The sequence below is a fragment of the Leuresthes tenuis genome, unplaced genomic scaffold (genome assembly GCF_036924035.1).
Source record: "Leuresthes tenuis unplaced genomic scaffold, fLeuTen1.0.hap1 SCAF_4, whole genome shotgun sequence".
Taxonomy (NCBI): Eukaryota; Metazoa; Chordata; class Actinopteri; order Atheriniformes; family Atherinopsidae; genus Leuresthes; species Leuresthes tenuis.
Genome location: NW_027325358.1, coordinates 26,613,047 through 26,640,189, shown reverse-complemented (window position 1 = coordinate 26,640,189; position 27,143 = coordinate 26,613,047). Strand labels below are relative to the sequence as shown.

The 27,143-nt window shown below is 40.2% G+C and overlaps 2 protein-coding genes across 4 annotated transcripts; both read right to left on the bottom strand.

The window, feature by feature from the left end:
- Positions 1-668: 668 nt before the first annotated feature.
- Positions 669-15,627, bottom strand: LOC140304715 (phosphoribosyl pyrophosphate synthase-associated protein 1-like). Of its 2 annotated transcripts, XM_072383462.1 has the most exons (11): positions 14,931-15,627; positions 12,964-13,016; positions 12,789-12,855; positions 10,005-10,177; positions 7,624-7,739; positions 7,440-7,495; positions 4,963-5,108; positions 4,337-4,378; positions 2,231-2,301; positions 1,674-1,820; positions 669-1,068 (listed from the first exon to the last, which is right to left on the bottom strand). In XM_072383462.1, the coding sequence occupies exons 1-11, from the start codon at positions 15,089-15,091 to the stop codon at positions 910-912; spliced, it is 1,191 nt and encodes a 396-aa protein (XP_072239563.1). In that variant the 5' UTR covers positions 15,092-15,627; the 3' UTR covers positions 669-909. The 2 variants fall into 2 exon arrangements, with proteins under 2 accessions (XP_072239563.1, XP_072239564.1); XM_072383463.1 differs by lacking the exon at positions 4,337-4,378 and having other exon boundaries at positions 670-1,068; positions 14,931-15,626.
- A 3,354-nt stretch (positions 15,628-18,981) lies between these two features.
- Positions 18,982-24,705, bottom strand: LOC140305110 (uncharacterized). 2 transcript variants are annotated; one of them, XM_072383877.1, is made up of 7 exons: positions 24,613-24,705; positions 23,860-23,982; positions 23,552-23,693; positions 23,293-23,401; positions 21,155-21,239; positions 20,583-20,780; positions 18,982-20,102 (listed from the first exon to the last, which is right to left on the bottom strand). In XM_072383877.1, the coding sequence occupies exons 1-7, from the start codon at positions 24,650-24,652 to the stop codon at positions 19,975-19,977; spliced, it is 825 nt and encodes a 274-aa protein (XP_072239978.1). In that variant the 5' UTR covers positions 24,653-24,705; the 3' UTR covers positions 18,982-19,974. The 2 variants fall into 2 exon arrangements, with proteins under 2 accessions (XP_072239978.1, XP_072239977.1); XM_072383876.1 differs by lacking the exon at positions 24,613-24,705 and having other exon boundaries at positions 23,860-24,098.
- Between the last annotated feature and the right edge of the window lie 2,438 nt (positions 24,706-27,143).

The window sequence follows — 27,143 nt, the reverse complement described above, 5'->3', positions numbered from 1 at the left end:
TGCTTTTTTTCTTTTTCTGTCATAGTGGAAACATTACAATAGAATTTGTCACTTCTACATTTAACCTGAACCGTTATGGGTCAAGTATCGCTGTGTAAAATACAATTGGACATGCAAGTCCTATTGAAATCATGAATGAAAAAAGGAATTCATACGTGAACTTAATCAAAACTGAAATCTAATGGAGGGAAGGGCTCCTGACTGCTCACCATTTGTGCACTTGAAATACTATCTGCCACTTGAAATGCTAAGCGTGGCATATGAAAGGCTTGATGACCTTGCTTTGTTAGTGGTTTCACTCGGAGAATTTGTTAAATAAACAGATACTCCAGCAGCCAGCCTGCTTAACACTGTGCTGGATAATATCCTGCAACCACTGAACAAAAAAACCTCACAAAGAGCATATCTCTGCCACAAACTGAGTATATTCATCTACCTGGGTCTGAATAATGCACTCAAACATTTGGCGCTCATCTACGCTTCAAAAGGCAGCCTGAGCAGTGACTGAAAATAATACTGAAAGTTTAGGTTCAGGTGTGAAGCCACTGTACAGTTCTAGTTCCTGAAATTTTCTCACTACTACTGCACAACATATATTTATACTTGACCAAGGCAGCTGTGATACTGAGCTGCTTTTATTGTTGGGGGGAAAAAGAAAGACTTTACTCTCCTCATCCAAGAACAACCGCTTTATTCGTCATATTCTGCAGCCTTACAGAGAAGCTGCACATGATCATTTGTGCCATTTACCTTTGATGATACAAAGCATACATTAGTGAAGTGAAACTGATGTATTAAGATAAAAGAAACAAGGTTTTGCTTCATGTGTAACATAGATTAAGTACAACTAATCAAACCATCGACATGTTTACTTTGTGTGTGCCGTGCTCTAAATGTGTGTGCGTGGCCTCAGTCATCCACAGCAATGTTGCGGAACAGGTAGGCCATGGACTCTCCGTTGTGAATGCGCCGGATCGCCTCAGCCAGGATCATACTGACATCCACCGTTTTGATTTTGGGACACTGAAGCTTCTGCACCTCATGAGGAACAGTGTTTGTCACCACCACCTGGAGACACCGAACAAAGGGAGCAGCAGCCGTTTCAAACTTCTTCGTTTCGATGAACATTTTACTGAATAGTTACATTTCTAAGAGTGGTAAAAAAAATTTAATTTTAAAAGCTAATTAACTTGATTTTCCACAGCTTTTAAATGCATGGTTCAAACACTCACACACAGTAATATATTTTGATTTTGTGGCTCCTTGAGACAAAGTTTTTTTTTTTTTCTATTTAAATTTCTTAAGTTAAAGTCACGTGAAACTCACATTTACATTCTTGCCGTCTCCAGTTTAATGCCTCCATAAGACATTGTCCAACTCATTAAATAAGTATGAGCTACATGCATTTAATGTCTAACAAATAAAGCATTAATACAAAAATCATGTCAGGATTTTTTGTTGTCGTTGTTCAACAGATTTAAACTTATAAATTGCATGATGCTTGTAAGGTAAATGGATGCAATCGGATTAAATCAGCCGTCTCATTCCCCCCCTTCCAGACACACTTTGACAAAATGTGCAGACTGGCTTATAAATGGGGAATGTGAACTTGGTTACCAGAGGGCTGGATGAAATCTAATCTTTTCTCTGTAACCAAGCACAGATGATTTTACCTCATCAATAGCAGACTCCTCTATTAGTCTCGGTGCCTCTGCAGACAACAAGCCATGTGTGGCCATGATGTAGATCTTGTAGGCGCCCCTCTCCTTCAGAATTTCTGCCGCTGCAACAAAATCCTCCACATCGTCGATGATGTCATCCTGATAAAGGGACCACAACATTAGGGAGCAAAGGGGGAAAACTGATGAGAAATATGCCTGAACTGTTGGAAACCCGATTCCTCGTTCACGTTTGTAATTACAAGCACTGAAAACACTTTTTTCTAAATATCTGTGACAAGAACAAGACTAACGAGCATCTATATGAACTCAGAAAGCCACAGAAATACGAGGCCTTTCTGCGATATTCTATCATTTTTTTTAAATATTAGAAATAAACTCCGACTCAACGTGGACAAAACGGGAATAATTATTTGCAAACGAAGTAAGCAAAGCCTCAACGAATCGACCCAAATGCCTTAATATGAGAAAATCTTATCCATTTGACATAGAATGACCCCTACATAAAGTCATTTCTCACACTGCATTTCTAACAAAGGTGGAGCTCTTACAACAATGATGGCGATTCTGCCTCCAACATCTCCGACAACGGTGATGGGCGGCTTCTCCTTCGCCATCATCACTGGCAGATGAAGATAAAAGAACAGTATTTCAGGAGAAAGAACTGCAGCGTTTTCTTTGAACTCAATCAGGAACGACGTGTTGCAGGAAAATGAGAAAGATTTGGTGAGAGAAGATTTGGTTGAAACCTGCAAACATCATGCAAACATCATGCTCCAAAACCCAACAAGCAAACACAACCGAGGCCTCAGTCTGCAGAGATTTCAAATCATTCTTGATTCACATCTTTGACCCAACGCATCTGACTTGTAAGGTCCCCCTGACCTGATCACGCAAAAGAAAAACATTTTGAAGACCTCCTGCAAGGCCTCTCTATAGAAATTAATGAGATTTATTTTCTTGAATGATCAGGAATATTTGGGTTGGGAGGCTTTGTGAAACGAGCACAACGTAATGATGGAAGCATGAACAGAAACCTAATCAGTGGGTTGGGATACGATTATCTGGCATGATTTTGTTCATGTTAAGCGAATTATGAACTACGGTTCTGTAGTGTATGCTTAGTAATGTGCTTCGAACACCACAAGTCTTCGAAGGATTTCGGGATACGGAGAAGGGAAGAAGAAAAATCTTGAAAAGAAAACAACTTTAATCAAACTTTAAAGTTTTCTCTGAAACTTTGACACTTAGGAGCCTGGGGATCAGATAGATTGTTCACATCACAGCATCTTGATTCTTACACACATGGTGCCAAAAATCACATCCGCTGAGAAAATGAGACTGAGGGCTTCCAACAATCATCATGAGCATTCAGACACGAAGATCCAAGCCTGCCTAAATGTTCGCAGCTCAAAAACCAGTGAAGCCTGCTGTGTGCACATCATGTAGAGAACAAAAGTTCTAAATATTTAAGATAAGGATTACTCTATATACTTAACATGCCCCTCTGCACTAAGGGGACCACTGTGGAGCATTTTGCTGGCATGGTTTGTGGTCCACTTGGCTAAAGTGCACCGATGCTGTTTGAGTGGAACGCAGCACGAGCTACACAAATGCTATTGGACTTTTAGCTCTCTAATTAAAGCTGGAATAGAAATGAAAGAACTGTGATAATACCTCACATCATGAGGGAAGTTCAAAGCTGGTTATCAATCTAGCAACTTCAGATAGCTTGGAACAAATGTTTGACAGTCCAAAATTGCATCTACTAACCAATCAAAGAGCTCAGCATGAAATGACGTGCTGATCAATGCAACATCTGCACAACTGAAAAACAAAACCCGAACATGCAAATATGAAATGGTCCCCAAGCTGGATGACATGGAAATAAACAGCGGAGAACTTGCTGTCACAAATTACAGCCAAAGTTTCAGGAAAATAGACATAGATCAGTCTCTTCTCCTCCATAACATTTTCACTGAAGTTTATTAGATCTTGATCGCACAGCGTGTGGATGCCTTAAGACAATTTGCTGTATTTAATCTCATGAGTCACCCATCTGTTGATCTGTTCCTGAAACGCTGCAGCAGGCTAACACAAAAGAGCTGGGAAAAGGTATCTACATTTCAAATTGTGTGAAATACCTAAAGGCAACTAAGATGTAACTCTGGGAAGTCAAATAATGAAATAAGGAACCAGTTTGGCAGCAATGAGGTGAGATAGTGAAGAACTGTACTTAAGCAGCGGTTAGTTCTTATGCAGTGTGGGGGAATATCTTTTGCTGCACCAACTGGCTTCAAATGCAAAGATGGAGATTTCAATGATTATTAAACATGGTGTTAAGGGAGCCAATTAATCTTAAACAGAGAAGCTTCAATCATTCATTCTGTAACAGTAACAAATGAGTCATTCCGTGGCTCTTATATTCAACCAGCAAAAAAAAGGAAAATGTCAGTGGAGGTTGGTTTGGTTTTGTTCATTTATGCCCTGAAATAGCACAAAGACATAATCAACACCTCTAATGGAACCTAAATGCCCGGATGTTAGGTGGAAGCCCTCTCAAACTCACTGTCACTCCATGCAAGGAAGCATTAAAGTACATTTCCTTTAAAAACTAATAATTCAAAATCAAGTTATTTCAAGCACTATAGTCATACTTGGGAGCTCTATCCCAGGGAATGGGACATGTCTGCTGGTCGCTGTTGAAAAAGATAGGACGGTACAAAACAAATGAAGACATAATTAGACAGGTAGAAATATTCACTTCCATCACTTAGTTTTATATAAATCTGAGAAAAGCTGGTTTCAGGAGTTCATTGATCACTTGAGTCGATATTTCAAGTGATCAATGAAAGTTTAAAAGAACAGGAAGAGAAGGCTGGGATGCGATTCAGTACCTGCTGGAAAAGGAAAAGACCAGAATGAGGGAGACTGGAGGGAGAGCAGATGGCACAGGATGAGATGAGGAGGAAAATAAATCTGAAGAAGGCAGCAGGAAAGGAAGGTTGGAGTAAAGTCACACACTGCCTGCAGTGTTTCACAGATGGCTACAACAACGCCTGGAGCAGGGCTGACCTGAAAACATGTCGAGTGCTCTGAAAGGGTCAAGCACGGTCATTACTCCGGTCTTTCAATCCATTTCATTCTAAAACTTCTAAAGCTAACATCACCAGCCCATGAGCATCTACAGGACTTATTATTTTCAGTAAAATGTCTGGATGAAACTCCAGGAGAGACACAGAGAGGATTATCAAGCTGCATATTGCTGCAAAGTTTGTCTTACATGGCAGCTCCAGACCAGTGTGTCCCGTGGTGGCTCGGGACAACGGGGGAGAATATCGGCCGTCTGCCATGTCTGACTCTGAGTGGTGGGCCTCCCCGTGCATCACGGCCAGTCCAAGCCGCAGCCTCTCAGCATAGGACTGAGCTCTGGGACAGACAAACATGCAGACATGCAGATGTCACAGAAACAGACAAACTCGACACATACAAACAAATGCGTGAGCAGCAGAGTCCAGACAGACCTTTGCACAGGAAGGTGACATTATGAGACTCTGCCTCGAATAAAACTTTCTCCATGAAAAAGAAATTACTGGAGTTAAATCATCTGCACTTACTTACAAAACATCATTTCTAAAGATTTTACCATCTAATAGTTATGTTACAGGAACCTTTAACTGCAAAAAGTCAATTCTCAGTGAAATACAAGTTTAAAGCTTCCACATTGGTTGGGAGTTCACAAAAAACTGGTTTTAGGCAGAGACATTAAAGGATAGCATGTAGAATATAAGCCGTCAGTGTCTGAAAACATCAAGCAGGGTTTGGCCAGTGAAAAAAAAACTGAACAGGCACAGGGCAACGCTGAGATGTCTTTCTTTGGCTTCTGAAGGTTCTTAACTGAGCCATAACCCAGAGGAATCTAACTGGCAGCTGTGGTGAGAGCTGGTCAAACCTCTGAATCCTAAGGAAAGGAGCATCTTTGCTGCCTCACCTGCTGTATACTTTAACACAGGAAGCACTGAACAACTCCAACATTCAAAGTGATGCTCAATTGTTTTCATAAAGCAGTTCTGCTTAGGACTGTCACCACTGGGAGTTCTTTGCTCTGTCAAACGAACGAGGTTTCAACTATTTCATGATACCCACAGACTCTGCTGAATCAAAGCAGTAAAACAGAAAATCTCACACTTCTTACTTGGTGTCAGTTGATGTTTTGTTTTTTTTTTCCTTTTTTTCCTTTTTTTCCCCAGTAAACTTAGGTACATTTTTTTATGAGCACAGAAAAATGTTACATGATTAGCAGAAAAAAGAAATGTGCCAAACTGTCATTATTCTGTAGAGTGAAGGTCGGACTTCAATAACCATCTAAAGGATCCTGATACAGATCCTGCATATTTTCCTTTGGGGTGTAGTAGTAGTGTTCATTTATCAAGATGAGATGGGATATAACATAAATAAATAAATACACTGCCCAGCCAAAAAAAAAAAAAGTCACCACCTGGATTAAACTAAGCATACAGGTAAGAGCCTCATATTGGACGATTACTGCATGGGCGATTATCTTTCAACTGGCAACAAGTTATTTAACCCCAACTGATGCAATGAGTAGCTTCTCATTTCTTAAACGACCAGAACTGTCCAAAGCATTAAAAACTGGAAGGATAGTGGGAAACCATCATCTTCGAGGGAGAAATGTGGTCGGAAAAAACTGATCTTGATCGGCGATCACTTAAACGTATGCTGAAAGCAAATCGCAGAAAAACAACAGTAGAACTCAGGGCTATGTTTAATCGTGAAAGTAAGAGCATTTCCACACGCACAATCCGAAGGGAACTCAAGGGATTGGGACTGAACAGCTGTGTAGGCCTAAGAAAACCACTGATCAGTGAGGCTAATGGGAAAAAAAGGCTTCAATTTGCTCAGGAGCATAAAGATTGGACTCTGGAGCAATGGAAGAATGTCATGTGGTCTGATGAGTCCAGATTTACTCTGTTGTAGAGTGATGGGTGCATCAGGGTAAGAAGAGAGGCGGAGAAGTGCTGCACCCATCAGGCCTAGTGCCTACTGTACCAGCCTGTGGGGGCAGTGCTATGATCTGGGGTTGCTGCAGTTGGTCAGGTCAAGGTTCAGCAACATTATGTGCCCAAAGAATGAGGTCAGCTGACTACCTGAACATACTGAATGACCAGATTATTCCGTCAACGGATTTTTTTTTTCCCTGATGCCACCGACCTATTCCAAGATGACAGTGCCAGGATTCATCGGGCTCAGATTGTGTTTCAGGGAGCATGAGACTTCATTTTCACACCTTAACCTCACTGAGAATCTTTGGGGTGTGCTGGAGAAGGCTTTGTGCAGTGGTCTGACTCTCCCATCATCAATACAAGATCTTGGTGAAAAATTAATGCAACACGGGAAGGAAATAAATCTTGTGACATTGCAGAAGCTTATCAAAACAACGCCACACCGAATGAGTGCCGTAATCCAAGCTAAAGGTGGTCGAACGAAATATTAGAGTGTGTGACCTTTTTTTTGTAGGTGGCTACTTATTTTTGGGCCAGGCAGTGTATCTGCATTGCTTTAAATAGAATGGAATTGATTGGCTTAATGTGGGAACAGTTTTCTTCCCAAAAAGCTACATTCACCTACTCACAACACAGACAGAGGCAAAAAAACTCCACACCCATTTCATTTTAGAGTAAATCATCTATTATTACCATTTTAAAGTTCTGAGTGTCTCCGTTTTCTACTTGTAGTTACCTCTTAGCAGCTGAAGGGGACTTTGCAACAATTATGGCATTCCTGTAGTCTGGGATCTGAGGAGAGAAATATTCTTACGTTATATTTCATGTACAGTACATAACTGTCTTCTTTGCGACACTGTGGCTGCATGACAAAGAAGACAAATATATTTATGTGTGTCCACTGCGTAACGTAGCCTAACCTCCTCCTGGATGTACTGGATGAGGAAAGGAGAAGCTCTCAGGTTGTCAACAGGGAAACTGAAGAAGCCCTGGATTTCCTTCTGGTGAAGGTCCATGGTGATGATATGAGTTAGACCTGCAACACAGGATTCATGAAGTCAATACAAAGGTATGGGTTCAAATCGAAGATATCCCAGACATCACTTGGTAGAAAAATAATCATAAAAGCATTTTAACTGCCCTAATACACCATATGAACAGACTGATTCATCAACCTGAAACCTCATCACCCTCCATCCTGAAACTAAGCCCAACATTATGCAACAGGGCATAAACTAGTTTGCACCACGCTTTAGTTGGCTGATTCACTTTGTTAAGTGCAGTTAAAGACATGAAAATGAGCTGAAACCTACAAAAACATAAAGACAGGCAACAGCCATACGTTCTCTAGCCTTAAGCAACGCAACAGCAACCAGCACCTTATACTTAAATGCAGTTACTTTTGTGCTAGAAAAATGCAGCGAAGGGAAAATGTAAGAGTTTTGAGTACCAGTTCTTCATAGTGAAACAAATGTGGTAGTTCTACTCCTCAAAAAAAACACACAAACCCTACAAAGTTCAGAGGAAGGAATGCAAAATAAAGTGTGTTTGCAGGTTACAGCATCTCACCACAGACTATAATGATGATATTTTACATAAATTGTTTAAATCTTCAGTTCAATGTTTTTTAAGATGTGAAATAAATAAGTCTCTCATAAAGAGACAGAATCATAGATGCAAAAGGGCAGCTGGTAAATAGATTTAAAGCAGTGTTCTGCTTCCAGGCAACATGTGCAGCCAACACACTGAGTAAGTGTTAACCTTGGGGGAGAGATTGTGATTGGGCCACAGACTGGGAACATTGTGAAACGGGATTAATTTCAGGTGAGGTAAAACTTTTTGCATCCTCTCCATTGTTGATCTGAAGCAACGCAAGTGGCACAAGTAGTTTGTTAGGTAGTGTCATTAGGATGCAAAATTATGATCAATAGGTACCTAAATATTGTGAAAGCAATGAAATGATATCACAGTGAGGGACTGGAGCCTGTCTGATGGTCAAACAAGACAAACAACATGCAGCTTACACTGGTATTGCCCATTCCTGTTAACATGCATGTCTTTGGACTGAGAAACAAAGCTGGAAAACCTGGAAAAAACACAACCATGCTGGCAAAGGGAGAACATGCTAATTCTACTAAACTTAGAGTCAGTTTGACTAAAAATAAAATAAAATAAAAACATCTACACCTGGTAGCCTCTCTGTAAAAACTGCTGATGTTATGTTTGCTACGAAAATGGAGAAAACTAGCAAGCAAAGCTATGGCCGTTTGACTTTAAAATCCTTTTTTTCTTACAGCAGGATTGCATGAAGTACTAATGAGTAGTCAATATTTCATAGCTGTTTAAGCAAGAGCTATTTTGGCAATATTCACAGTACATCAAACAGTGGGCATGCAAAGCAGTGTCTGCATAGCAACACAGTCCGCAGTGCATTCAAGAACAGTCCCACGCTATGCGACATTTTGAACCAATTTACACTGAGCCACTCCATGTCACTATTTGATGCAGATGTGACACAGCTTCAATATCAACAACAGTGTTTGTTCATATTTCTATGAATTCTCTAAAAAATTGAGTTGTTTTAGATGGAAAAAAATTCCTTTTTCTAGTAGCAGGTAGTAGGTTTTAGCTTTGGCTCATCTCTCTGGAAAGCTTATGATTCTCCAAACAGAGAGCACTCTGATCACTGTCATTGCAGGTAAGACACTGATTATTTATAACTAGGTCACACAACCCCACTTTAAAAATAATATACATATATCCTTTTAAAGAAAACTGTAATTTTAGTGTACAAGAACTTACCTGTGGACTAACTGGCTAGCACGCAAGCTAAGTGACGCAGCAGAGGCACCGCATATGAGTCAACATCAGGTGTTCAGTGTTCTCTGAGTGCCTTCTATTTGGCACCGTCTGCTACAGCAGGCCCATTGCTGGAGGTTTGTTAAAATGCCATCACAGACAGAAGGCAACATTTTCAGATACATCCAAGGGGTTAAAAAAAAAAAAAAAACTACCCCACTCTTGCTTAGCATCACTATTTATCTAACATACTTCTTTTTATCATACCAAACACTCTGATTAAGGCCAAGACTAAAACATTAAGTATGAATAACAAATGGTCTTATTTAGTCATTGATATCTTCCAACACTTCTGCACTAGTGATTATTGGATGTGAAAATCTTTTTTTTATTTTTATTTTTTTTAAAGTCAATCTAATTTGACCAAATGAATACAGCACCCAGCAGAGCACAAAGTTATTAATAACTTGCTCAACGGTTGTAATGTGCAGCCATGCCTTACCAGCCTTAGCTAACATGGATGCTAGCAACTTGCAGACAACAGAACCTCTCTTCCTCATCTTGCACTGCTTGCTGTAGGGAAAGTAGGGAATGACTCCAATGATGTTCTTGGCACAGGATGTCTTCAGTGCATAAGCCATAACTAGCAGCTCCATGATGGCCGTGTTGACATCTCTGAGAAACAATACAAGAAAGCAAAGCGTACAGATTAGATATCTTGAACTACAAATTACTGCACAGGTGTGGCTTAAATCAATGACCCATTAAATAAGCAACCAAAAAGAGGATTTACTGTGAGCTATGAGCTGAACATGGAGCAAGAAACTGAAATTCTATTTACGAGATTATCATAATCTCAGCACCTAAAAACTGAGTAAACCGTGGCAATAGAGACTCTTTCTTTTCACATTGTGTTATATTCACATAGCCTGCTCTTAAACTATCTGCTTTTCGTCTGACCCCGAGGCAAAAAGAACCTTAAAAAATTTATTGACCTGAATATTACAGTCTAGACAGCAAAGACAGTTGAATAGAAGAGAGGTTTTCCCTGAAGAGACTTTTTAAACCCTTACTGATAACAATTAAATGACCTCAAGACATAACCAATACCACATCACAAATTCAGGATACTCTCTCATCACTACTGCGAACAAGAGAGCAAAGAGCTTCTTCTATCTATCCCATAATAAAGTCATGAGGCCGTACTAAACAAAAAACATATCTGTTGCACAGTAGCAAAACAATCTTGCTCAAGCTGTTGTGTTAAAAATAAAACAAATGGAACACCAGCACTCATTAATATCGGCCCTTTGCACACAGCAGACGTGCCCTGGTGGCACAGAAAAGACGTTGTTAAACCATCATTATTGCCTTTAGTGATTCCGACAGGCCAAAAAGAGTAGTCTTAGTGCCTAATCAGTGTGCGCTTAGACACAGCTAAGTAACAAAGGGTTGTTGCTAAGAGCAGTGCATTATACCCACACAAACTTTCTATCTTTGTGGCGATTCACCATTGACGCGATACATTTGCTATCCCCTTAGCCTTGTCCCTTACACCAGCCATAGACTGAGTTTTGTCCCTCAAAAATCCCTTTAGACATTTGGGGCCCACCATTTGGTCCCCAAAAAACACACTGCATCCCACAAGTATAGGCTCCTCCTTTTTGGATCTTATCAATGTAGAAAAACAAGTACAGACACATGGTCAGCGCGATTACATGCAGGCAATCGGATCGGATTAATGGCTAAATTACAATAAGATGGAGTTATTCAGCTCATGTAACAAGCTTAATCCGACAAGAAATCGAATCGGATCGGGTTACTTGTGATCAAATTAAGACGTCAACCGGAAGTGGCTCTATTAGTGATAATTGAAATGGATACAGCACTACCTATCTACTGTGGTATTGCATGCTTTGTGCCAGTGATTCGATACATTCACCACTATGTAACAAAGGATAATTACCCATTTCAACTATCACTAATAAAAAAAAATCCAGTGCATGCGCAGAACGCTCGATCCGATCCACTGTCGTCTTCAGGCACGTTCAGCGGGCAATTGGATCGAGTTATCTCGGGGTCTTAATTCGATCGCAAGTAACCCGATTCGATTTCTTGTCAGATTAAGGTGTCTACATGAGCTGAATAACTCAATCTTATTGTAATTTAGCCATTAATCCGATCCGATGGCCCGCATGTAAACACACTGAGTGTGAAAATGCATTTGTGTAGATAGAATAAAGGGCCAAAAGAATGAAAAACCAATCAGCACAGAAATAATGCTTTTGCTTTTCTCATAAAAACATGTGGAGATATATATCTTTATAACATGATGTTAGCTGCTCTGTGCTGCTATAATCAAAATGTGTTTCACTGGACTTAAAATATTTTAAAAGGCCATAGTTTTCGCTTGTGAAAAGCGAACGGAATCGACCTACGGTTAAAGCCATTTAACTCTGCCACTTAACTGGACTATCGTCCAGAGTCACGTTATAAGTAAAGTATGTCAAATACACTGGACTGAGAAAAAACATACAAAACTTTCTCCCTTTTCTAACTTTCTGTAGGAGAACATCGTACATATAAGTACAGCTGCATTCACTGTGCAGATATTGTTATTTCAGTAGTGATTTTATCAGGTGATACTGTGGTTATAAAAAATTTAATTAAATTTTATCATATAAATCTGGATTTTATTAGAGCAGAGCGGCCATCTGGAACTGCTTTAAGAGACTGCAAGTTGACATATTCACAGTTTCTGATGCATTCAGCCATCTGACTAATGTAACAGAAAAACATGTGAATGAGGGAAGCAGTGCTGGGAATTCGACCTCATTGATATACACTTGCACTGTTTTCACAAACAGATGAAAAAAGATGGAAGCACAGAGTATTTTGCAGAGCGACAAGGCCCTTTTGAGTCGAGCTAAGCTTGTAGGTGCAGTGGTAAATCAACCTATAACTGCGATATCTGGGTGTTACAATTCGATTTGGAGAGGATAGATTTTGTAGAATGTTGGTAAAACTATGTTGAGATGCGTTTTAACAGTTTTGTTTAAGTGGGATTTTATAATTAGATTTTTTTTCGTGCCATGGAAATGTTCTTATTCTTAATATTAATTGCATTCTGTTACAACTACTCTGCCAGTATTCAGCAGGATTCTTTTCAAGCTCTTTCTCAAAGTTTAACTGTTGTTGTGCCAAATGGGTGGCAAGATTGTTTTTTTCCATCCCGTCAAAAGATGCTAATAAAGTTTAAGACATGAAGTGCATTTTCCTGACTTACCTGGGGATGGTCTGAATTATGAAGATGTCTTGTCCACGGACAGATTCTTTCAGATTCACTCTAGTCTCTGTAAAACAATTGTTTGTTCATATTAAAAAAATAAATAAAATAATCCCACTTTATCATATACATTCAATCTGAAATTGAGTTCTCTGGACATATTGCTCAGTTTTACCAGTATTTGACTCTTGATAAACTGCCGACTTGCCCAACTCCACACCCAAGCGTCTGGGAAAATGAAAAGTCACAGACATTTAACACACAAACACCTTTATAGGTTCTATTCATTGACCTATGAGAAAGTTCTTCCATATATCACACAAATATTTTTACTATGGTGTAACTCAAACAGCTCAACCACAAAACAGAATTTTGATGTTAAGAAGAAGTGTTAGTTTTGATAAATAACATAGACAGGAGTCATTTAAACAGGTGAAACCATGAGTTGATGTAGAAAAAAAAAATTCTATATCTTGATCAATCATTTCTCCTGGCTGGAAAGTTGATAATATTCAAGTTTAGTGTTTAACAGTTGATTACATCAAGCCTGAACAACACAAAACAATAATACAGGTAAATCTTGTGAAAATAATGTTGTTCACATCCCTAAAACTTATCTGAAAAGCTGCCATCTACTATTATGACCACAATACTTTGAAGTAGAGTAATTAAAGAAGTGTAGTTCATAGATGTAGTTGTGAATAAAACGAAGCTCTAACAATGTTTCAAATGTAACAGTTTCTAGCCTGGATAGTACGTTTTCTACACACCACATCATGTAAAAAAAGAAAAAAGAAAAATGACTCCACAACTTTGCAAAACAGCCCAGTCATCATAAGTGTGTCACAGTAAACATTCAGAACAGTATTCATTAACATTTTCTGTGTGCTCAAGCTGTTATTTAACCTTTGCTCCACGTGAAAATTCGACTCAACAGCAAAATGAGCACATAATCTTCCTGGTAATGTTGCCAAACATTCAGACCTGATGAATAATAAGCCCACCCCCCTCTCCCCAAACTCACCCCACCATCATAAAAAAACAAAAGCAGGTAGTGCAGCTGACAAGTCAGCAGGGTTAGGAAAAACATGACTACTCACCGATTTCAGTGAGAGAAAATGTATCGGTTTTATCTAGTGAATCATAACTCATTTAAATGCACCATGAATCACGGCCTAAAACACAACACATGGCTGCCACAGTAACATCAGGGTACACTATCTCTGCTCTGCTTACCCCTTTCACAAAGTGGTCCTGAAGAGTATGTTCCTTTGATCACAACAATTACCACTGACAATATTTAGCATTAAATGAATCACTGACATCAGAGGTAATAAAATAAATCCCTCATCTTCACTGTACTGTGAGCAGATTGTAAGCACAATCTCTTCTGAAAGCTTTAACATAGTAGAGAAATATGGATAATTCTTGACAAATGTATTACCAAGTAATACGCAATTATACTGATTATTATCAGACTGGAAAAGCAACTGAAAAAATGTCAAGTGGCATCAAAACTAACAATTGTTCCGTACGGTTGGAGAAATGCAGGCTTCGTTCAAATGTAATTGTGGGCAAATATACAAGCAAACTAAGCTAAATTATATGCAAATATAGTTTCACAGCTGGTTTTATATTGTATTCTCTGTGTAGGCAGCTTAACTCGTGCAGTTTGATCACTCAGCGCAATGATGACTAAGGGATTTGTAAGAATAACAGCAGTTTAAGTGATAAGCAACAGACTTTCTGGTTCAGTCTTTTCGTTCACAATTCACCTGTGTGGTGTTAGTTCAAGAGACAATCTACTGCCATCTCACTCATGCTTTAGTTATAATTTACGCAATGTTATCAGTAGCTTATGTGCCATGTCCCCATCTAACTAATACAGAGAATGCTTTTCATCACTGTTGTTATGCCACAACACCAAAGATTGCCTTTGTGTAAGACTCCACCTAAATGCAGTGATTCATAACACCAGCTCGCCTCAGGTCACCTGCTGCTGACCAGGTGTACTGTCAGACGTGCACGTGGCAACTCTTGAAATTACAAACACTACTGCTGTCTAAATCATTATCATCTCAAATTAAATCATATGCATGTACGTGATGTATACGACTACAATTATACTCAAACCTTACTTACTCTGTTATCTTCTTGGCCAGCTCGGTGCAGGCGGTGGTGGAATTGGCAGAAAAAACACGGTAGCCAGTTCTTGAAATATTCATTTTCGTGTAACCATACGACTTTGTACCTTGAGAGTAAGAAACCAGAGACCTGTGACCCCCAAAACGCCTAATGGGCATGGTGCATTTAACTCCACGAGAAAATGTGGTTACCCTTCCCCTGATTCGTCACAACCGCACGTTGATTTGAGGGGAAACACAGTCACTTAAATTTTCTAACAAGTTTTGGTTCCGAATGCCACGACGAATTTGAAGCCTAAACTTAGACAAATGCAAACACTGGAACTGTTCCAACTACTCAACACTGTATGTAAACCAAAGAACACAAAAGCCACGTGTTCCACATGTCACGTAAAGACACGAGCACCTTGAAATTTACCGGTAACACGAAATAGCCCAGACTCCAACTAAACGGTCAGCAGATGGAAAACTGAGCTGTGTTTGTTTCCATGCGGTCATGAGACTTTGAGGCATCCGAGATAGACAGTTTTTACTTTAGCTTCAGTTGTTATCTCGAAATAAACTGCAAGATACAACAGACAATATTGTGCACAACTACAACCTACGAAACTAAAAACTCCGCAAGTAAATTTCAATTGTAGCTACCAGTCAGTTTTTAGCATTGCTATCGCAGCTCGGAAAAAAAACGCTACCAGTGTAAATTCATTGGATTAATGAACAGAGAGACTGGCGTTCAATAGAACCAATCGGAGTCGAGATTGAAAAAGCAGCAACACAGGTCACCAATCAGAGTGTGCTTTTCCTATGACATAATATTAAAGCGCAACGACCTTTGCAACGACAGTTTAAAGGCATATTTCGGTTTTTTTTTAACGGGGTTGTGTGACGTACTTAAGAGTAGTTAGTACTAGCGCTTTATAGAGCCTGTTTACTCCGCTCTGATTAGTACCTTACCTGTAGTAGGCACGGGGCAAATCACTCTGTTTGTGAAAGAGGGCAAGGAATGCACACGGGGGAGCCAAGCTAGTAGCTACTGAGAGCAGGGACAAATTAAGAGGGAATTTTCCCCATTCAAAAAACTAAAACCTAAAAGAATTACTAGCATGAAATGCTGACAACTTAAAGGGATGTTTAGTTACAAAGAAATCTCACAGAAGTAGAAAATCTATTGCACTCAACATCAATGCAACAACTGCATTATTTTCACCATTTCATTCCTCGCTTCAAAGTTGAGATAACCATGTAAGATCTGACAACCCCAGAATGAAAACATATCACGGCATAATGTCAGTAAAGCCAAGGAGTGGATCTCAGCTGCTGCAGTCGGCTCAGAGCACCTGCAGTACCTCACCTGTGGCGCCAGCGGAAGTCAGACAAGATTTTGTACCAGCAAGCTTTATAAAGTTATAAAGTTATAAAGCACTACATAAAGTCGAATGCAACTAAAGCGAGGAAACAAACAGAAATCAATTCATCACAAGATGACATCCACTCAAAGTGAATATTTGCGCTGTCATTTGACAGCAAATGCTGACAAGTGTTACATTTGAATTCACATTTTAATTACATCATGTAGAAAGAGACATGCAGATAAGCAACCAGTTTATCACTCTGTATCTGAAAGTCCCACAGGATATTTGCTCTGTCACTGTCCACCACTTCTGGAGGTATCTTGCACTGTGACTTTGACTTCTTCTAACCCATACTTTCTACAGATGTTCTTGTACAGATTCTGGATAGCTAGCGGCTCTAACATTCACTAGCCCCTGTCCTCTCTCCTTTTCCTTGGTTTACAGTGTCAGTGTGCTGGACTTGCAGTGAAACCCACCATGCATTTTGGGAGCTTTCTTGTCTTGATATCAGTGGCTTCTAAAGTATCTCCTTCTTTGACTATGTTATCAGGGAGGTATCTGATAACCAGCAGGGCTTATGTGTTTAAGTCTGAGTCTTTTTCTTACCACTCAGCAGACTCCTCAGGACCTGCCCTCCAGTTTGTAGGTACTCGGTTGTGGCTGACTTCCTTGCGGCCTCTTTATGGTTGACATTTGCCTGTGGGACACCAAGATATTTGTAGCTGTCCTTAACATCTGCTATGTTGCCTTCTGGTAGTTCAACGTCTTGTGTTGTGACAGTCTTGCCAGTATAAAGTACAAGTGCTTAGTAATCAAACACAGCAATTTCAGTCAATGAAATTTAATGGGAAATTACATTGTTGCAGTATTTTTCTTTCTATTCCAACCATCATTTTATGCTCTCATCATGCATGCTTGGTGCTGCTGGCAGTAAAGTATCGTCCGGTATCGTTTTGTTAAGTATGCAGGAGGGTTTCTGCGTTCTGGCTCCGATGCTGCTGTCCCAACAGACGACTCTTCACACAACTAACATCTCTGCTTCTTCTGTTGCTGCCATGTAAGGAAGGGAATTTATCGACTTTGCAAGAGACACAAAGTGATCCTGTCTGCCAGATCTCTACACCTAAGACTTTGTGTCACCCCCATGTCTGCATTCCGTGTCTTAGATGATAACTGATGAACTGCTGTACTTTAAGCATTTGAAAGAATGAGATCTGAACAGTTGATTTAGGCAAATATTGATGATGTCAGCAATTACATTTAAGTTTTACAGCTGCTGCAGAAGTATTCAGCAAACATACCCTCTTTCAGTTGCATGACAAATTTAGGATCGTGAGTCACACTAACAGGCGTGGCTTTGGACAAGGAGGAAACAGCAACACTCAGAGAAAAAAACACAAATTCACGGAAACTGCACAGAAAAAGGCCCCAGTCAGTCAACAGGTTGGACCCCGAACCTTATCTCTCTTCCTTCTTCCTTCAGTTTTGATGAGTCTCCAGGTCCTTAAAAAATAACCTAGTTCTTCTTCTTTCAGTGAATGTATGAATATGCATTGTGCAATGGCCAATGCTAACATTGGGCTAATTCAGATGTGCACGTCTCAACCAGAGACAGATTCTTAAGAAGAGGAAGAGCTGATAATTCAAGATTGCTTGCATGTAGTACCAGAATGGAAATGTACTAGTTTATTTCACTAACAGTGTTATCAGTCACACTGCTGATGGATGATTTTGCTCATGATATCTCTTTTGAGAGATAAAAAACATCTTAAGGGCACATTAACAAGGTCAATAACTTGATATATCTCACTTAAATTTTCTTGCATCCTTGCCCTGAACACCTCAAATGTATTGAGTGAGTCTACAGAGTTCTTTGGACTTTATACTTGACATCAAGATCAAGATTAATGCAAAGTTCAGCCAGAGGCTATAAAACAGAATGCAAGAGCCAGTCAGGCCTATGCTGCTCACGCAAAAACACAGATGTCTATATGGGTACCAGTACTGTTCTGGGCAGTTTTAATCACCGGTTATTTGTTTTGTTTTGGACTGTCCACCTCTCATGCCAATTTCCAGTTAAGACGTTCACTATTGCTCTCATGTTGAGGCATACAAAACTTTTTTAGGTAACCGTAGAAAGTGCAAAGTGTGCAGTCATGGGTATACAGAGTGAAAATGAAAAAAGGCTCCCATGTTGAGGAGGGGAAGTGTGACAGCCAAATAGACCAATATGTTCAGTTGCAGAGTGTGGTACTTAAACTCAGACTAGGATCAATCAGCATCATGAGGGAGATACAACTGAACGCTCAGCAGAAATCAACAAACAGCATTCTTGATATACGAGTTATTTTCGAGGCGTGTTCAGAGAAAATGGAGGGCAATGGAAATGGTCCGGATGGTCTTACATGCAAACTGTTGAGGGTCCAGGCTGGCTGGGATGTTGTCTTTGATGTACATCCCAGCCAGCCTGGACTCTCAGCAATTTGCACTGCCGTAGGGCGACAGTAGTTTATACTCAACAGTAAAGATTTAAAAGATACAGGGATGAAGGTGGCTGACTTTAAGCAGGTAGGAAAACTTTCCTTTGTTTTCACTGCACGGGCAACACAGTTGCATCATCAGCTCAGTTGCTGATGCAGTTCTGGGTTCTGTCAGTTGTTTAGTCATGATAGCATCATGCAATTCCACTTGTGCATATTTAAAAATCTTTATTTCAAGGAAAGAAAACAGCAACAGCAAACACAGTAATATGGCTGATGTTTCAACAGTCCTTTGTCCTTGACAACATTTAATCCATCTCTGTTGTAAAAAAAAGTCCTCCACCACCGTATCTGGGTTTTGTGTCCTGTCAGCGTGGAACAAGGTCTGCACATCAAGCATAACAGCTTGATCGGGATGTTTTGAAGATGTTAGGTTTCTGTAAATATGTGAATACACTTATTAACTATTTTATAACTATTTTATTCTCCTGCAATTAGACACTTGCCAGAAGAAGGCAGTAAAGAGGAACAGCCTTAAGTCTAAGCTGTCTGAGCTTTAACTCTTATCCCAGCTCCCACTTGGTTAATCACATCATTTGCTGGCTGCTTGTTGGATACCAAGGGCAGAGATGCTCAAAGGGTCCGCTGCAGTGTGAATTGAGGAAACTTATTCACTAGTGTATACCTCAATTTTTTTACCTCAAACTTTATTCTGTACTTGACGCCATTTACCGCAGATGGACAGATATCAGCGAGTAATAAAGAAAACAGGATGCATCTGTCTGTAATTGGGAAAGTCACAGCAGAATGTCTGTAAATGAGACATTTGGGGTTTGTCAATTTTATTAAATTAGAAAAGTATCTAAGATATGTTTTTACTTCAGCTGTATGGATTATTAAGTCTAGAATGACTGAAAGCTAAAGCAAAAAATGACCTATTTAAAATATGAACAACTTTCTTAAGCAAGTGTTCCTGTGTGCGGAGCCAGTGTCTGGCACTCACTACTTTACTTATTTGTTCAATTGATAAGATAGACATATCTAACTGCCGGTCTCATATTAACGCCCTTCATTTTAAATTTGAACTCACTGCTCCTCTCTTTGATCTTCTCACTTCCAGTTTTGCTTTTACTTCTTCCTTTTAGCAGTCTGCTTAGGCCTTCACATCCCCCAACCACAAATGCTGCAGGAGGTAGCTGTGGGTGTCCTTTCAGCGTTTCAGGACCTTCTCTTTTAACAGGTCCAAGATGACCTGCCTCTCTTGGCTCTCAAGATCAAATCTGCGCTCCCTCTCTTTTCTGTCAGCCTCCAAACGTTCCCTTTCCAGTGCAATCTTACCTGAGAACAAAGACATGAATGTCAGAACAATGACAGCCCAGCATAAATGAAGATAACACAACAATATGCCTATAAAGACTTTACCAAAAAGTCTTGTGTTCCTACTGAATAATGGTTTACATTTCTTCTTCCTACTTTATTTGAGGCCAGTCCCGCATTTACGGGTTACATCGCAGATTCTTGAAAATTAAATGAAAATTCAGAATCTGAAGCTTTCTTTAATCTATATTTCAAGCAAAACATATGCTTTTTTCATCATTCATAACAGCTTTTATCATTAAAGTAAGTGACATAACTTCAGTATTTATTGTCAGTTTTACTTAAAGTTAGAATTCTGATGGTTAAATAAAAAATTATCAACAAAATGATCAACACCTGTGACCAACCCTTCCTTCCTTCTGTGTGTTTTAGACTCTAAACAATATTTTAATCCGCTTTTTGGATAGAAAGTCATGCATTAGTGCCCTGAAAGTGTCTTACTCCTCTGAATCTCCAACTCCTCTCGGCGCAGGGCAAGCTCCTCCTCTCGTAGCCGTTGCTCTGCCTCTGAGCGTTTCTCCAGAAAACTTAGAATCTCAGAGTACGTCTGGCAGCAACACTGGCATGGTCGCTTGGCTGTGGGCGCCGCTGAAAGTGCCGCTGAAATCTCCGCCAACTGCTCGCGCTCTTCCTCTGGCTCTGTAATCATGACAAAACTGACTAAATCCTGAAGGGAACACAGCTGGCAGAGATTCATTTTAGAATCAGAAGGACAAATACATTACATTACATTATATATCACATACACAGTTGCCTCAACTTTAAACTGAGGGCTTGGATTGATACATTTTACTTGTGCGCCACAAAAATCTGTGCCAGGAAACACCCGTCCGCTGTCAATACTGTTACAACTGTGAGCATCGCACCCTTCATCTTGGCAATGTGTTTCACTACTCGCGCAGTATTTATTATTATCCATTTTTTATAGTCAAAGTGCCTCTTTCATTCTTTTAATTGAGCTGTGGCTTTTAACCGACGCTCTTGCCTTGTGCTGCGTTCTGAATCTGTTTTACCTGCTGTGGGTGTTTGGTTGATGTCTGGTTTGTCTTGTTCTGCCAGAGTGAGTTCCTCTATGGGGCGATCTCTTTGCTCTTCATCCTAGGAAAGATAGAGACACTTCTACAACAAGAGCAACAAAAGAAAATGAACAATGACCAGGTGTAACAACTAGTTTAATCTTAAATAGTGAGAGGATGTTTGTTGCAGAGGAAATAACAGAAATGTCGGGTCTCTTGTAAATTCAAGTGGTCCTTTAAGAACTTACAGGTGGTTGACAAGTGTTTTTTATTGTTTTTTGGTAGATTTTGAAAAAAATCACATCATATCAGACAGAAACGAAGCAGAAACGAAGCAAAATCATAAGTCTAAGATTATTTTATGAATATACATATATACATACATACAACAGTGTCCCAACAGGAGCCACAATTTGGCTCCCATTACCAGCAGATACTCAGTGTTTGGAACGCGTGTAAAAATCCATGCAACATTGATAAATGAATTCAAATTTAACTTAGTGAAAATTTACTCCAATAACTCTGCTTAAAAGAACTCTGGTATTTTTAAACCTAGACCTTATTTCTGGCATGAAATACGTTTATCTACTCACCGAGAACAGTTTGGCGAAAGTCTGCGTCCTTTGGAAGCTATTTAGATAACTCGCTATTTAGATAACTCGCTATTTAGATAACTCGCAATCCATACGGGGCAAAGACGATGCAACCTCTAAATAAGGCATTATCTGTCTTTATTTCACCAACACTTTAAGACGAATGAATGAACGAACGTGTACTATAGCTCTGTTAGCTCATAGGTGCTGTTATGTGGCTACTTGCGGCTATAGGAGAGCTAACAGAGAGATGTCTACACAGGCACCCTACTGGGACCACTTTCACCAAACTTTTCTCTGTGAGTAGTATGCCAGAAATAAGGTCTAGGTTTAAAAATACCAGAGCTCCCCTTTAATGCCATGATGTGGGTTGTGCACTGATTTAGGCGCAGTTGATACCTTTGACGTCAGATGATTTAGGATTGCCCTGCTAATTTTTGGGAGGTGGTTGATGAAATTTTGTCCACTACATCACACAGTCCTTCTTCTCCATTCCAGCTTACACTGCTTTAACAATCATCTCTGTCAGCTCCAACAGAAAATGAGTCAGCGACGCTGACCACTCACTTTATGAGGATTGTCTTTATTGAACTTCCCTCAGCTTGCATCTATGCAAAAGACAGGTAAAGTAAAAGACTTTGGGTCTACGTAATGGAGGATCTTAAAAGGATATTCAGTTATTTCTTTGTTTTCTTTTATGTGAAGTACCGTCAATGTTTCACGTGCAGTTGACAGCAGTCAAACGGCTCTCAGTTAGGACAGTCAGAAGGATTCCCGATGACTGAGCTAAGCCAGGAGCCATGATAGGAGCAGTTTTTTTAACTTCTAAAACACATCAAAGCTCAAATATTTCCTATTAGTTTGAGACAACGCTGTATTGTGGGTCCCCTTAAAGGCCTTTTGACCTTAAGAACCTTTCAGTTTTTATGTATTTTCATTTATCTGTTCATTTACCCTGACAACTATTCTATCCTCTTTAAATTCAGATCTCAGTTGGGGTGGGAAAGGTCCTGGTTTGAATTTCGGTGCCATTCTGTGTGGAGTTTGCATGTTCTACCTGTACTGGTTTTCTCTGGGTACCCGCGCTTCCTCCAACAGTTATGAATGTTTGGTTGGAAAAGAAAAGAAAAAGAAATCACAACCATTTGTGGCAACTCTGTGGTGGGCTGCCTACCTATAGTTGGGATAGGCTGCAGCGCCCAGTGTGACGCTGAATAGGATGAAGCAGGTCTACATTGGTGGGTTTCTCTGCACCTGTTTTCTCGCTAACGTCTGTTTTTCACTGTTTGGGCAACTATTCAATTTTAAAAGAGTGGAAGCAACTGGTTCAGGTGAAACGCCAGATGTTTGTTTTGCATGCACTTTTTGAAGTGATTTAGAGTGAACTATAAATATCCTTTGTGAAAGCTTCTCATTTAATTTTTACACTTTGCTGATCAATCCTTTTAAAACATGCATTTTTTTTATCACCTAACACTTCTACGAATTCCTGTAAAAAACAGCACCTTTTGTGAAAATGAACATTGGCAATGTGACACTCACCTGGTACTTTGCACTCTCACCGCCGGCTAAGAGCCCCTTCTCAGCCTCCAGCTCCAAAACCTCATGAAGTAGATCCTCCTTTTGGGCGTATAGCCTCTCTGTTCCAAACCTGAGTCCAGGCAAAACAAAAGCACTCATAGTAAATTAGTACTTTAAGTCGAGGCTGAGCAGGTAGCCAAGTCCCTACAAAGCCACTTAACAGCCAATATTTCCTCAGGAAGAGGTGCAGCTATAGCCTTTTTTGACTAAACCAACCAACCTGCGCAGACTGGAAAAGTCTTGTTTCTTGTAGTAGTCCAACAGCAGCATGGTCCTCTCTCTACACCTCCTGGCATCCACCTCAAAGTTCTCCTCCTGAAGGGCGGCACTGATGATCTCCCCCACACGGGCCCAGATTCGTCCTGACAGTATCAGCGAGTAGGATCACTGCTGATGCTTTATTCAACTTTTAAACAAAAACATTTTCTCCACAACATATATTTTGACTCTCATTTATCACACAGGATCTACAGTTTAGCAGCATGTCAGTGTCTTCCAGTGGGTTAAGCCTTTTATAACATTACGAACCTGACTCTTTGGAGGCAAAGGGATTCTGGGCAATAACCTCTCGCAGGAGGATGATGTCATGCCGCGCAGAGAAACGCACCTGCCGCTTCCGGGGTGTGGCGGAGGGGCAACCAAGGGAAAAACCTAGGATTGGAAACAAAACAGAAAACATTAGAATAGGACAAAATCTCATAATATTCTGATATTCCCATACAAAAGCTCCCCCCCCCACATCCAAGTTCCTTGCTAATGAAACAGCTAAATCGCAATCTTCCTAATCGTGTTATCAATATATCATAATGCTTCCTATTAAACTTAATCTAATGGAATATTGTTGTTTTATTAAAGAACAAAAAACTGCTTTGAGCAACACAAGGTGCTTTTAAGAAAAGCTTATTTCCCAGTCCTACTTGTGTCCCTGTGTAATTAAACGTTACCACAGTGTCTATAAGCAGTAAGTCCTGATGGGGCCTGTGTGTTGGTGACACTGTGTAAGGTGCTGAGCTGCTGTTAGAGGGATGACAGCAGCTCTCTCACTGATGCCCCGCACTGACTCCAAGGGCGTGCAGCCTGCAGCTACAAGACGTTTTAGCAGCAAGCAGACAAACAGCCTCTGCGGAGCAGGTAGCCCCACTGTGGCTACAGCAGTTTCAAAGCTGAACCCTAATGCGTCAGAGGGGGAGGAGCATTAGTGCACGAGTACAAAGAGGCACCTAATGCAGTGTAGGACATGTTGTAAGAGCCGCTAGACGTGGAGGTCGGTGTGTATCTCACCGTTGTTGATAGGTACTTCCACCACCACCACCCGTTCCATGCTTGTGTTTGGTGCATCCGGGACCCGCCTGACGTGCACGGTACACGTCCACTCACAAGTACAAGTCCCCCCTCTGACGTATTATGTCAGAGGGGGGACCTGTTATCGTTTCATATTGCGTGCGCAACTATCAACTGAACGTGTCACTCGGTGCGTGCTTTGACGCCGGTGCAGCAAACCGTGCCTGACGTGTAATGTAGTTTCCACATTGGCTTGGTCCCCCGTTCACGCGCACGTTCACGCGTGATTATTGCTGCACGCATGTGACAGACAGACGTGCACCCGCTGCTTCATACGTACGTAGCTTCTTGTCACGAGTGAAATACAATCTGCACGTAACAACGCGCGTACGCATAACAACATAATCATGCGTGCGCACACACGTTGCTGCGTATCTCTATGGCTGTTTTGACATTGATATCACCTCATAGACGTGTAACTCAACTTGGCGGAGGATCTCTCCGAGTATCCGCTCTGCTTATTTGGTTGTACTTACGCTAAATAACCACTAGATGTAGGTAGAGGACTGCGGGTCGTGGCCATGTTGAAGCCATGTTGAAGCAGGAGTTTGGCGCCATCTTCTGCTTGTGTGAAATCAATTGGCGTTTTTGAAAAGGCATAAACTTTTATCCCAAAATATCTGGGATCGCCTTCCTCAACACTCCAGATTGAGCTGTAGTATATTAAATAAAAACAAAAAGTCTTACATCTGGAGATCAGAAAGATCACCACTCCAAAGTGTATAAACACCCCTCATTTGTTCATGTTTTGCATCCAAGGATTCAGACTTTCATGAGACCCCCTTAAAGTTTTTCTTTGGACATTGGCTGTATTTTCAAAATGTCTTTAATGCAGTCCATGTGCCTGGCCATTTCACAAGGAACATGTTTTTTTATTTGTTTTGTTTCTTTGTTGTTGTCTTTTTAGTCAGTTACCACTAACATATGAATCACTCAAACATAAAAAGGCAGAATTAAGAGCAGTGGTTAATAAACATGTAACTCTATATTGAGCATACTTGACATATGAGGAACAATAAAATTCATTGTGCACCAAGTACAGGTCAAGCCTTGCTTTTTCTCTTATCCTGGATATCTGAATCCTGCTTTTGTGAAACAACCTTGGGTGTTCATAACTTAGCGATTAGTTTTAAGATTAGGTTGAAAACTTTTTAAAAATCTTTTTGATAATTCTTATAGCTCAGGATGGCTCAAGTGACCCTGAAACATCCCATAGTTATGCTGCTATAAGGCTAGGCTGCTGGGGAACCTCCCATGATGCACCACTCTGCTGTCTTTACTCTCCATGTACATATGACACTACTGTCGTCATTAACTTGTGTTTCTCTTTCTCAGCAGGTATCCCTGGCCTGGTGTTATGGTGCTTGTTGTTGCCTCTTTCCTCTTCACTCAACCTCCAACCAGTCGAGGCAGATGGCTGTGCTGAGTCTGGTTCTGCTAGAGTTTTCTTCCTCTTAAAAGTTAAGAGGTTTTTTTTTCTAACATCACCTCATGCATGTTCAAGACGGGAGATTGGATCGAAGAAGTTTTGACGCAATAGCTTTTCCATAGCTTGGCAACTTTTTAAAAAAAATTGGCTTTCGTATGAGTTGGACTAATTTGGAATTTAATTAAATGGATTTGATTGGATTATGATTGGATTACAAATAATTGGATTCTAACTGGTTTATATAAAAACGTACATGGAAATATTCTGGATTAATTTAGCAAATGTTAACTTGTTTTTCACTTCAAACTTGTCAGATAGTAATACCTTTGTCTCTAAATGCTCAGGGCCCCCGTATGGCAGCATTTTTTTGACTTGAAGGGAATTTCCCAGCATTGTTCAGATCGTACAGATATTGGTTGTACAAACACAATATTTGTTATGTTGTTTTTGTACTGTCTTAAACTCGATATATAGTCTTAAATGATAATCAAATCAATGCAGTCTGTAGTTCTTTTTTTATTTTATTTACAGTATCCTCACCTTTACTGTCCACACAAACCTGAGGATGCATGGTTGTATGCACTCACACGGTGTTACTGTTACTTTTGTGTACAAATCCACCCTTGACGTCGCTTCTAACATAATTATGTGGCGGTAAGTGGGGAAGCAGACCTGGCAACCCGCTGCATTGAAATAATTTGATTAACTGGTTCGTGAAATGTTTTGAAAACCAACTGAGAGGGAGGGATGAAAGAAGACTCGGAGGAGAGTGTGAGTCAGAGCTGCTTATGCTCTCATTACCTGTGACAGTGATGTTGAATATTTCTGTCATTCAGAAAGCACTGGACTGAGGAGAGATGACACCTGCCAGGAATGAGAACCCATAGGCAACAATATGTTTATCTAAAAATAACTGAAAGTGTGAAGAGTTGTGTATCAGCTGTGTACAACCTGTTATTATACAGTACAACTCATCACCATGGTAATGCACATGAAAGAATAGGAAGCATGCAGGCTCCAGCAGCTTGCACCACAGTGGCTG

Coding starts and splice junctions, on each gene's coding strand:
- LOC140304715 (XM_072383462.1), bottom strand. CDS start 15,091: ATGCCCATTAGGCGTTTTGGGGGTCACAGGTCTCTGGTTTCTTACTCT. Junction 7,740..10,004: donor ATCCATGTTAGCTAAGGCTG/GTAAGGCATGGC, acceptor CCTGTGTTGCAG/GTCTAACTCATATCATCACC. Junction 4,379..4,962: donor CACTGGTCTGGAGCTGCCAT/GTAAGACAAACT, acceptor CTTTTTCAACAG/CGACCAGCAGACATGTCCCA.
- LOC140305110 (XM_072383876.1), bottom strand. CDS start 24,031: ATGAGATTTTGTCCTATTCTAATGTTTTCTGTTTTGTTTCCAATCCTA. Junction 21,240..23,292: donor GTGAGAGTGCAAAGTACCAG/GTGAGTGTCACA, acceptor TATCTTTCCTAG/GATGAAGAGCAAAGAGATCG. Junction 20,781..21,154: donor CAACCAAACACCCACAGCAG/GTAAAACAGATT, acceptor TCATGATTACAG/AGCCAGAGGAAGAGCGCGAG.